At 34.0% G+C, this 12838-nt stretch overlaps 2 protein-coding genes across 3 annotated transcripts; one reads left to right on the top strand and one right to left on the bottom strand.

The window, feature by feature from the left end:
* The first annotated feature begins 1558 nt into the window (after positions 1–1558).
* LOC108732336 lies at positions 1559–8863 on the top strand. 2 transcript variants are annotated; one of them, XM_018463077.1, is made up of 6 exons: positions 1559–1688; positions 2872–3071; positions 3255–3511; positions 3565–3708; positions 5149–5307; positions 5764–8863. In XM_018463077.1, exons 1-6 carry the CDS (start codon positions 1652–1654, stop codon positions 5987–5989), a joined length of 1023 nt encoding a protein of 340 aa, XP_018318579.1. In that variant the 5' UTR covers positions 1559–1651; the 3' UTR covers positions 5990–8863. The 2 variants fall into 2 exon arrangements, with proteins under 2 accessions (XP_018318579.1, XP_018318578.1); XM_018463076.1 differs by having other exon boundaries at positions 1560–1688; positions 2860–3071.
* A 325-nt stretch (positions 8864–9188) lies between these two features.
* Positions 9189–9918, bottom strand: LOC108732229. The gene is made up of 2 exons (XM_018462919.1): positions 9784–9918; positions 9189–9632 (listed from the first exon to the last, which is right to left on the bottom strand). The coding sequence occupies exons 1-2, from the start codon at positions 9916–9918 to the stop codon at positions 9189–9191; spliced, it is 579 nt and encodes a 192-aa protein (XP_018318421.1).
* Positions 9919–12838: the final 2920 nt, after the last annotated feature.

Here is a 12838-nt window from a genome sequence, read left to right as displayed (position 1 = left end):
TATTTCTAAAAAAATTTGTTATTTCACATAATATAACAGTTCATAAAGTAATAAACAAAATACCTGTAAAAGAAAGACAAGAAAATACAATAAAAAGCAAAAAAGAAAATGACGTCTTCTTAGGAAATACGTCATTATCTGAAAGCATAGCATTTTCTTGTAAAAAAATTGTAATTTTATCTTAAACGCTTAAGAAATATATTTATATCAAACCTCGTTGCATTGGATTCACAGTTATCAATTTTTGTCAGTAATCTTCGCTTTCGATGATATTGCTGCTCTGGATTAATTTAAACTTTTATAGCAGAAATAAATAAAGCACTTTCTAATAGTTTTAGCAGTACATTTCTTGATAATATTGTATGATATGCTAACCGCGAGAATTTAGTGAACACTCAACTGAGGACTGATATTACTTTTATGGTCTTTATGCCCTTTTGCAATCTTATTACAACCCGTACACACGAATTAAGGCCGGTATTATTCATTGTGTCTTAAAAAAACACTTTGAACTCGATTTCTGTTTATTATTATTGAAAAATGTTTATTTTTAACATATATCCTAATTAATAACACAATTTAAAAAAGTCAACTAAAGCAGATATTGGGCGGGGTGGAGAGCATCCTACGACATCCTTCCCTTTGGCTAGGGGTGTGATAATTTTTGTTTCATATTTTGTTGAGTACTATTTATATATTCGATTGAAATTGAAGTTTTACGATCAGTACATAGCAGTAAGGGTGCGATGAATGTACCGTGAAATCTACACGGATTTTCCTAATTTCCCAATATAAAATAATAAATAAATATTTTTCAAAAAATCTACGATTTTCATTTTTCAAATCCATTATAAAAAAGTCTATATGACGGAGAAGTTAATAAATTCCAGCAGCTGCAGCATTCAGAGCCGCTGCATGAGTAAAAGTCGAACTACTTGTGAGCAAAAGAAATTCTAACAAAGTACCCAGTTTATTTCAATTTAAAATGTATTAATATACTTAGAAACAAACGTAAAATTGATCATGTCCATTTGCAAAGGTTTCGCATAACTTCATTTAGACACATAATTCAGAATAGCAAGTGGAGTTTGAGTATTCATCTCAGGATTTATAAAGAATTGTAAAGATTTCAGTTCTTCAAATATCTCGGATCTTTAATATTTTTATTCTTCAAACCGTCACATCTGTTTTTCCTCAACCACCATCCAATCATTCCCAGGATTCCCAAAAGGAGGCTAAAGAGTGCCTTCCGCCTTACTCACAGCTTTGCACTAAAATATAGATACATTTTGATGATGTTACTTGATTACTGTGGAAAGCAAGCCATTCTGCTTTACATGTACTATTTTCAAAATTGAAAATAATAGGTTTAAAAACAGTTCAAATACAAACAGATATGAGTATTTAGAAAGAGGTATTTAAAATGCAAAAAAAAGAGTAGGTAGGTACTTATTTTACATTTTTATTCGTGTTCTAAAAGGAAGCACGCCAAACAAATCACATCTCTAATTACGACAGAAAAAGACTCAAATGTACGTGGTGACAGTTATGTACTAACTGAAGATCAGATATTCCATGATTTAACAAAAGTTCGTTTGTTTAAACTTCAAACGTAAAGTGAAATTGTTCAAAATTTGTATGAAATATAAAAATGGAAAAAGGAGCTACTAAAGTATACCGCCGTAAAGGTAATAACATCAATCCATACGTTTATTTCATTAATTGACTTAGTGGTGTAGGAATTTCTATGAAAAATAGTTTTGGACAATTTTTACTTGCTATTTACTGGACCGTCATGTTAGTATGTTTTTTTAAAGTGGCACTATTAATTTTATTAAAAACCTGAATAAAAATGAATTGGCAGAAAGATGTACAATATCCTATTTTTTTTTATTGTGGAAGTTTTATTGTACAGTGTACAGGTTAACGATTTAGTAAATTTTACTGTCACTAACAACATCCTTATGAGAAATTGTTTATAATATTTAACAGTTTGTCTGTCAAGAACAATACCAAATACAGGTCGAATCCCAAGTTGAAAATGTTGCTTGGAATATTTAGGGTTAATAAGTGGTCGAAAGTGTGCAAGAGCAAGTAATTTTTGTGTGTTTGCCTCTCACTTTACATGTATAGAAAACTCTTATTAATTATATTCCGCTTTTTTTTTTAATAGTCAATGCATTGGTCTAGACGGGAAATGAAGTCAGATCAATACGTAACAAAGTTAAATGTTTTAAATGAAAAGAAAAATAAAAATACCCTCATATTAAAATCTAACAAAAAGAATGTACTGTTCGTTTCAAGAAGTTAGAGATATGCCCCTTCCCTTTATTAGGATGCGCCGTACGCCGTAGCATAATTCCAAATTCAATCATATTTGTCTGCGGAGCTCATTTCTCCACCGATCATCGAACGAGAACTAGAGTGTACAGTACCATTTGCAAATTATTTAAACTGCCTCTTTAAAATTTAAGAATATGCTTTATTTAAAAGCATATTCAGCCAAAAATAATAACAAGTGAATTAACTTAACGTTCTACACGCCTATAAAACTTTTGCTTTGTTTTCTATTTTTAATTTATGTACATTTTTGTTTTAAGAAATTGCTAAACATTTTCGTCGAGTACTGTACAGTTCTAGCCGATCTCCTAAGACCGCTCATTGAGAGCTCTGCTCGTTCAAGCTTGTTCCAACTATTTCTGTCTTGCTCACGCCTAGTGTGTGTTCTTTCTATCTTCGCGCAGATTTCTTCATGGTCACAATTCTAATAAATTGAAATGGACTGTACATGCTTTATTGATGGTATCGCTTTGTATTTGAAAGGTAATCATCGTTCGGTTACTGAAACGAACTTGTCAGTTGGTTTTACAGAAAATTTGAGCCAGAAACCGAAATCTAGCGAAGGAATTCGGAAAGAGATTCAACGTCCAAGAAGTAGAAGCGTCTACACCGCTAACTCCTTCGCCAGCGATGAACCGTTGAGTTTGAGAGGTGAAATTAAACCGTACGAAGGATCATCTTGGATGCCCAGGATTGTTCCTTGTAAAAATTATTTTATTGACGAATATAACGTAAGTATTGTTCATTGAAAAGAATTAATTAAATTTTACTCTGAACGCGACTAACAGAAACATATTTTTACTTCCCTTTCATCTCCCATCGTTGTGTTTGAATTTATTGCTTATTACTCCTGTGAGAAAACAAACTCTTGGGGATTTAGAAATCCCCCTCAACGTAAGTTCACTGTTCTTTAGGAAATTTGGCATGATGACACCGCTATAGGGGGTTGTTCCATAAGTCCTCACGGAGTGATCACCCTACGCCTTCACGACCGCGTGAGAGTCGACATATCTCTTGATAGATCAATAAGGGTTGTCAATAACAAGAGTGGCATTGTTCTGGCCCTTAGTGCCTCTGGCAGTTCGGCAGCCCTTTTGCATCCAAACGGGAGGGTCTATCAATATGGGTCAAGGGTCGAAATTTTAGCCCATGACGCGGCCGGAAACGGAAAGTGAGTTTGGGCGTTTAAGAAAGAAATTAATAATGAACGAGGAAACCTTTCAGATATGCTAAAATGTGGTACAAAGGAGTGAGCTTTACAAGTGACCAATGCGCGTTGGTTTACCTTGTGGATTCGGCTGGCACCAGGACCACCACCGATACATTTTTGGATCTTAGTGGAGACTTTTCTCTGAATGTCTTTTATGGGTATGAAAAAAGTTTCTACAAATTATACTTTGAGTTAGCAATTTACATCTCGAGTTTTACCCAAAATTTTGTTAAAATTGATAGCACCTGGTGTATGAGTCACGGTTAGGTAGATACTCATTTAGTACAGGTATAGTTAACACTGTCTGAAAATTGCGACTGCGCAAATAGTAATTGCCTGATGGTCATAGAGGGGTAAAAGTAGGTGGAAGGATGGGGAAGACCTTGACAAGTGTTTTTAGGCGACGGTTAAGGGGCGGAGGTGAAAAATCGAAAATTAAAACCTAGTCTAACTTAACCACAAAAAGGCAAAAAGACTTTCACTTAATTTATAAAACGTTCTTAGCAATTTGTTTCAGCCTATGAGAAAGAGTTTGGAACAAGTTCTTAACAATAATTAATAAGTTAAGGCAAACCTTTTTAAGGTGCTTTTGCCACAAAATCAACATAGGTAAATAATCAACTTTCATAATATAGGCCAACTAAGTGAATCTTTTAGAATGTTTTTGACATTAGCAATTAATTCAGGGACTATTAGCTTTTTTACTAGACTAGATATTCGCATTCAAGGTCGACTTTCTGTGCTAAATATTAGAAAAATTATTGAATGTAGTCTTTAGTATACTATAGGATCAAAATCTCGATAAATTACTGATGAGGCTCTTAAGGAACGAGTTTATATAGTATCCAAGTATAGGCAGCGTATTGCCATCCAACTGTCATTTACTTCTACTGAATATCTCATGTGTTAGACAAAGCCTTACTAAGGAGTCAATTTGTGTAACTAAATTGACGATGCAGTTTACATAAGTTATAGGTACGCAAACCATATTAATAATAACGTTTATTTAGTTTTTGGTCAGAAATTTAGTAAGGACTTGAAATGCTTCAGTAGCAGCAAATACTAACTAGATAGCGATACTCTTTGTCTTTGTCTGTTCTTGGAAAGTAAGTTTAGTTTATGTTTGGAGAACTTTTATCGAGTTCTTGGTCAACAACTATCAAAACCCTAGAAGTAGTTCGGAATTTCAAACTCCTTTCTTTCATAAACATGCAGTGCAATGTTCCGACAGAATATTGACTAACGAAAGCTACGAGATTAATAAATAACTATAAACAGCAGACTGAACGCTATCTGTAGGGGTCCGCTCATAATATATACTGTTACTAGAACGGTTTATGAAAATTTATAACCTCTTTTTTATATTTCTCCCCCTGGTACTTGCAAACGAGACCATATTTTTCAAATTTGAAGAAACTTTGAAAAATGTACATTTCTATATTTTGAAGCATATATATATTCGTCAATTTTGAGTATACTGTAGTAATTTATGATGTCAAAACGGCTACGGAAGTCTATTATCGTGTACGCTCCCAACACAGATTAATGTAATTATTGCGCCATTAATAATTAGTCGGTTATTTTTTGTACACGTTAAGGGAAGGGCACCACTTTGATCCTGCCAATTATGGTCCTCACAATATCAACGAGGCAATTGCTGTGCTTCAGGAGTCCAATTATTGGAATACCGATGATGGAACTGATAATTGGATGATCAACGGCATCAGAATTTCTCAGACTGCCGACGGTCTTGTGCGGTAAACATATCTTTTGCTCTTCATTTGCTCTTTTAAGATTTTATCTTTCATTTTGCATGATAACACATCCAATTTCCTAAAATTCTAAACAATTAAACTGAATTTTGTTATTTTATAATTTGAATGGTTTAAAATGCCGCAATTCTCTTTTATTTGGCTTCATGGATAAAATTAGTAAATAGTGCTTAGTTGCCTAATTAACGCGAAGCTTTGAAATTGTGAAGAACGTTTAATTTTAGCGATTTACATAAAAGTTTGACCTTCAGTCAAGGGTTTCTTCATAATGAAATCAATCCATTATGAAGAAGTCTTTAATCGAAGACGAAACGTTTATATTTGTACATATGTACAAAATTTGTGAGGTTAGAAACTGGAATATTAGAAGACGATTACGATGCATGAACCTAACCTATATCAGTAAATTACTGGGACTGTAACTTGTCCTTTTCATTCCAGTATTGGTCGTAATAGCAATAAATTCTCACTGAGAACATCGCCTTCTAATGGATCCGCGTCCGTTAGCACCCCATTTCTACATTGTACCGGTTCCATGGGACAGACGAGACATTTGTTTGTACGTCGCGGCGAAAGGCGCATGCACTATGATGGCGCAAGCTTTATCGTTCGTAATGCCGGCCATTCGGCCGGTTTCGACGATAAACAACAATTAAAAGTATATTAGAAGGGGTTCGTGGGGTGCGCGTGCGTCAAATTGCTATTAACAATTACAAACGGGAGTCAGAAAAATTATGCTTTTCCGCAAAAGACTTATTCTTTTTGTAATGCAGGAGAAGGCGGAGTACTGTTCTTGAAAATAATGACTATCGTGGTTGGCTCTCGTGGGTTCTTGTTCAAGGCAGTTGCGCATGCGCACCTGCATTATCGTGAGGGTTCGCACTTTCTCCGTCTGATGGGGCGGGCATATGTTTTGAAGGAACGTTGAGGTTTGTTACTAATGATGAGTGAGCGTTAGGGTGGGAGTTTGTCGTTGGGTTTTTGGTCGCGAAGTTGACGTTTGTTGTTCAAGCCGGATAGCTTTTAGTTGCACTTGGGCGACGATTGAGTGTGTGCTACATCTTGGGTTTATCCATGGTCAGATGATCGCTCAGACGCGGATTGGGAAATAGTAGCGTGGAAAATTAAATGGCGTCGCAATGAAAAATCTTTATTTTCTCAACTTCAGTTAAGTGATGGTGCTTTTCGATCTTTCCATATCGAAATTCAAAGAATTATCTACAATCGCGTAATTTCTAGTACATATTTGATATTTTGTATGTCTATAGCTCGAAAAATTTTAAAAATTGATTTTTAATAATCAAATGCAATTATTAACGAAAATATATTTACAGTATTTTATTAAAGTATATATAACACATTATAAATATAGGCCAAGCACGTTACAGAGTGGTGGTGTATTTTCAAACTAAAACCATTTTATTTTATACAGATAACTACTGCTCGATTACAACAAATGAAAAGGTACTACTATCTACGAGGTTTTCTCTCACAGAAAATAGGTAGTTTTAGGCAATTTTAATTATAAAAGTACAAAATTAAATGCAAATACAAATTTGAAACTGGTGAATAAAAAAATATGATAATAAAAGCGTTTTAACCTAACATGATCCTCTTAGTAATTTTGTATTAGTTCTTTCCTGAAGAAATTTACAAATTATAAAATTGCATGACCTATAAAAATTAAGTTTACTTTCATTTAGGTATCGGAATTGCACTATTTGTTGCTAAGAAAAGTAATACTATTGTACAGAGACGATTTTGAACAATTTGAATATTTGTATTTTAACTTTTTATAAGAAAACAGTTGGATGTTTTGTTATTCGTAGGTTATGTGCATGCTAATGCATTCGATAGTTAAAGTAGGAAAACTAGTAGGAACGCAATAAACGTAGTTTTACTATGCATAAATAAAAATAATTTAGGCACCTTATTAAATTTTGCATAATATGCTAGTTATAAACGAGTTAAAAAGAATATCAGTTGACATATGCTAGTTTAACTTAACATTTAGGTTAGCGGGAAAGTAGGTGAAATTTATTTTAAATTTCGGGTAAAAGGAATGTAATTTATGTGCAAACGTATTTAGTTAGTAGGTCTACCTGTTTATTTTTTGGCAATTAAACTTTGATGAGAAAATAAAAGCATTTATAATGTGCGCTTCGGCCATTAAGGATTCCAGACCGCCATGTTGTTTGTTGTCAACGTTTCATCCTGTAGCAGTTGAGATATTGTTAGTAATTTTTGAAACAAATGTTACTTTTTAAGAGCCTTGAAGCTAATGTGAATCATTAAGGACGAAACGCTGTTAACAGTCAATACGACAAACACGATGTAAATCAAATCAGAAACAATAATTCATTATAAAGTGTATAAAACTTGTTTACGTTATTATCGACAGAAGAATGTTTATCTAAGCTTTTCCTATAGCACGTAATCAATTATTTGATAAACTACATAGGATAATATTTCTAATTATTTAAAACTGATTCTAGGAATTAATTCATTCAAATAGGTAGTTTATAAATTTTGATGTAGAATTCTTCATTCTTTGGACAACACATTAATAACATGAAAAGTGTATTCGGCATTTAAAAACGTAAATATTACAATAAAATAAAAATGTAAATATGAACTATTCTTTGACTGTATTCTAACAAAAGGGAGAGATAAGGATTAAAAAAATATCTTTTTGGTACCTAATATTGACTACTTTATAGCCACTAGTGGTTTATTTGTTGTAGTTTTATTCAAACAATGTCTTTCATAGCCTACTTCATCTGAAACTTTCGTTATTAGTGTAACAGAAAGGAGTAGATGTATAATTTCAAAAAAATTTTAGTACGTACCTACCTATTTCACAAACAATAAAAAAGTAATTTTAAATGAAAATTTTTATTAGTCAGCAGTAGCAAGAGCAACACACAGTTAGGTTCTTTCTAACAAATGTTGCAAAGAATATTTGAAAAATCGTGTAAATAAAAAACAAGAACGTTTAGAAACAACTTACTGGTTGTTTACTAACCTAACTTATTGTTTGTTGGATTTTTAATTAAGTTACTTTTGCTGAACGTGTAGGTAATACTATACTATATATTACAAACATTGCGTTTAAACACTCTGTAACGTGCAATAATCAGAAAAGGAAACCCTAAAAATTACTTTTCAGTTGTTAAGTAACGTAATTCTTGACCTAGTTCCAAATTTATTTACTGTTGGTAAACGTCTAATTGAAGCGACGCCATCTTGATGTTCTGACAGTGCATTCTGAGCGCTCTTTACTTTAATGTCGCAAGCGATGCTGACTTGTGTGCTCAAGCAAAACTTTGTTGGAAAAACAAGAGTCCAAAATAATAAATATATCCTGGCTACTAAATTTTTGTTATTAATATACATGTTATATATGACGTTAGCTAAATCGTTAGTGCATGCGCTGATCAAAGCGCACAAAACTGTTTGTTCGGTATTTAATGTCAATGTTGTCTTGAGTGTAATTGATTTACAAAACTGCCTTGTACGTTTAATAAATGTTTTAACAAAATACTATCTGTTTCTGTTATGTCTAACTCTTTTAGTTTAAATATTATTTATGCTTACTGTACATACTGTAACTCAGTGAATGTGTTACACAAGTGAGCACAGTAGATGCAGTGTTAAGATAGCTACACACTAACCGAAACAAAACGTTGCACGTGTTGATGTTACTGTTCTTCGTGGGGAAGCGCACACTTAGCTATTTGTACGGAGCGGGGTTTTCACAGATTTTCCCTTATTAAAAGTATTATTTTATTATATCTCAGAAAATATGACGTCTTTCGATTCCTTCACCATTGTTGTCTTCTAATCCTTTCTCTCTTATCTCGCTATTAATTCCCTCGATCCAGTTTTTCCTGGGCGTTCTTCTTATTATTTTGCCAGTAGGTGTCCATAGTAGAACTTGCGTTAATATCTTCTCGATTCACATTCTCTGCATCCTCCCGATCCAGCTTTTCCTGAACCTTTCTCTTTTTTTTCTGCCAGTGGGTGACCACAGTAAAGCTAACTATGATATCTTCTCGATCTCCATTCTCTGTATCCTCCCGATTCAGCTTTTCCTGGACCTTCCTCTTCCTTTTCTGCCAGTGGGTGACCACAGTAAAGCTTGCTTTCATATCTACTCGATCTCCATTCTTTGTATCCTCTCGATCCAGTTTTTGCTGGGTCTTGCTTTTCTTATTTTGCCAGTTGGTGTCCACAGTAGAACATGCTTTAATGTCTTCTCGATCCGCATTCTCTGTATCCTCCCGACCAAACTTTTCCTGGACCTTCCTCTTGTTTTTATGCCATTGGGTGACTATAGTGTAGCTAGCTTTGATATCCTCTCGATCTGCATTCTCTGTATCTTCTCGATCCAGTTTTTATAAATCTTGCTCTTCTTATTTTGTCAGTCGGTGTCCATATTAGATCCAGCTTTTCCTGGACCTTCCTATTCTTTTTCTGCCAGTGGGTGACCAAAGTAAAGCTTGCTTTGATATCTTCTCGATCTCCATTCTCTGTATCCTCTCGATCCAGTTTTTCCTGGGTCTGCCTCTTTTTCTTCTGCCGATCGGCGTTCATAGTGAACGTTGTTTCGGTAACTTCTTGATTCTCATTCTTTGTACGTGACCATGTCATCTAAGTTGTTTTCTTTTTATGCTTTTGATTATGTCATGAGGGACATCCATGATTTCTCTAATTCGTTCATTTGGGATCTTTTCTAGTCTAGGCCGTTGAGATATCGCCTAAAAAAGCGTGAACTCGAATATGATCTTTGTTAGTTCCCTTGTACTGCCACGAAGCTGATTTTTTGCTCATGAGAGAATATGTGTAGACCTAGCGTTATCGTCCGTTGGACACAGAGATCCTACGCGAGCACGAATATATCAGTATTGGATTCCATATTTCACGTAATTTACTTATTCTGATATTAGCTGAATGTTCGATAGCGATATTACATCGGATATTGCGAAAACAGTAGCATTCAAGTTTTAAGTGACCTCTATTCCAAGGCAAAAGGTAAAGTGGGTCTGTATTCTGTCTAAACTACGACGTGCTAATAAGATCCAATGAGATCGGAATCGCAATCCGCGTCAGACGGTTTTAAAAGAATACTGACCACCATGAACTTTTTGTTCCGTTTGATTACGTGCCTACCACGTAGGATGAGCTACGTCGTGGATTCAGTTCCACAAGTCGATATCCGTATGGAACTTGTTGAGCATTTTTGAATTTCACTAAAAGTAGCAGTGTACGTCAGAAAGCGTTTGTAGGAATTCATGAATTCTACGTGTCTAAGTTTTTGGATATGTTCATCTTGATCTTGTACTTAATCTCAAATGAAATTCTGGCTCTTGACATTATCATGGTTTTCAAGACAAGTTAAGAGCGATTTATTTTTCACTCTTGCAGCAGCCTTAGAATTGCATCATCTACGTTTATTTCTTTCTTTCCTACATTTCGGATTTATTGTAATATGATGGTTCACCAACTTCATCGCCAAAACTTCATCTCTGTAGTCTTCCGCCATTGTCTATTCCTTATTCTTCTAGCCATTTTTCAGTTTCTCTTCTTATAAGTGCAGATGCTTTCAGCTTTTTCGTATTATTCATGTTATTGTACATGACTGAATGTAGATATTTTCTTGGGACTTTTATCAGTTACAAAGTCATTCATGATTTGTTTCTTGTTCTTTAGGTTGACGATAAGCGCAGTGTTTTACAAATTAATGTCTTTATCAAACATTTGGTCATTTATAATTTTATCATTCCATTGTTTAAATACAATACATGTTTTTAACTGAAATATACTCACACATCGCATCGGTGGAACATTGTAAAAACATGGATTTTAATTTATTAATTTTCTGACGGTTCTCCTTAAATTTTGCTAACCGCTCCATGATAATTTTTTTTAAGTTGCTTCCATTTTCTGAATAAAAAACTCAGTATTTTTCACTGTTATGCGTACATATTGAATGATTGTTCGTTTTCTTGTTACAAAATTTTTTTCATCAATCTTTAAGAGCTATTCACCTAATTCGTATATTACGGAATAATTTATTCTTTTACCTGCATTGACCACTACTTCCACTCCTGAGCTAATCTTCGCATTTCACCAAAACTACTAGAACCTCATCCTAACTATTTGCGAACAGTAATCTAATATAGGTCTACCGCTACCACTCCTAACTTCTGTTTCTGCCTCTAATATGTCCCTGATTAGACCTTCATGCCTGAGAAGGAGTCCTACCAACTTATCTCGCCTATTTTTTATTGACTTCCATAAAGTCCTCCATTCTCCTATTCATTCTAATACCTCTTCATTTCTAACCTTCTCTGTCCATGGTATCCTCATCATTCGTCTGTAACACCACATTTCGAACGCTTCTAACCTTTTTTTTCTGCCGCGGCCATCATTCATGCTTCGCAGCCGTACAGCGCCGCGCTCCAAATATATACCTTTAACAATCTTTTTTGAATTTCTAAATTAATCGATCGTGAGCGTAGAAGTGACTTCTTTTTATTGAATGCGAGTCGACCCAGCGATATCCTTTGCTTTGTATCCCTACTACTCCTTCCGTCCTGACTTATCTGACTTCCTAGATACCTAAAATTAGTCTTCTAATTTTTCGTCTCCTATGTTTGTATTCGCTCTTAAGCAGTGTTTTATTTATGTAATTAAATGCATATGCAAATGTACTAGACGGGTGAGTGCCACACGTCACCACTATAGTGGTGATAAGTATACTTATCAGGTTTCATAATTTCCAACTAAGAAAAATTTTTTCAATATCTAAAAGAACTTCAACACGAAAACGCAAACCTTTAAAAAGTAATAGCAGATAAAACTGAGACTTTTTCGTAAACTAGAAACATCAAAATTAAAGAAATGTTCAACTTGATCCCTACAAACTGTGACATCAAAATGCCAACTTTTAAACAAAAAACACTAGTTTACATTACTTCATTTGTTCTATAACTACGATGCTACAAACAGGGTAAGACTTTTAAATTGTGGGTGAAAGGTGATATCATTACAACTTTTGAGTGTAGTTGAGAAAGTCTAAGTACACCTTGAAACTACAATTAGTAACGCTTATACACATTTTCTCTTATCTAAATTACCCAAAAATTTATTAACAAAAATTATTACCTACCTATTTTAATACCAGGACCGTACTGATTTAATGTTAGGCTTCGGTGGCTATAAAAGAAATTTGACCCCCAAAAATAAAAAAAAGACTTACAGTAGCGAAAAGCATTATATAAGTACTTAAAACCCCACAACCCTACAACCCAAGCGTTTTGAACCCCTTAACCCCCGCATATTCCATATAAAACCATAACCTCATAATCCAAACGTTTTTAAACCTATAACCCCATAACCTTAGCGTTTTAAATCCCGTAACCATATTATGCTTCCATAAAAAAATTAAAGATTAATAAATTATTAAACGACAAAATAGAAAGAGGAGACTGTGGTAAATATTAATTAAAAA

Source organism: Agrilus planipennis, unplaced genomic scaffold (genome assembly GCF_000699045.2).
Source record: "Agrilus planipennis isolate EAB-ADULT unplaced genomic scaffold, Apla_2.0 scaffold30, whole genome shotgun sequence".
Lineage (NCBI taxonomy): Eukaryota > Metazoa > Arthropoda > Insecta > Coleoptera > Buprestidae > Agrilus > Agrilus planipennis.
The sequence above is the reverse complement of the archived record's forward strand: the minus strand, read 5'-3'. Positions and strand labels throughout refer to the sequence as shown.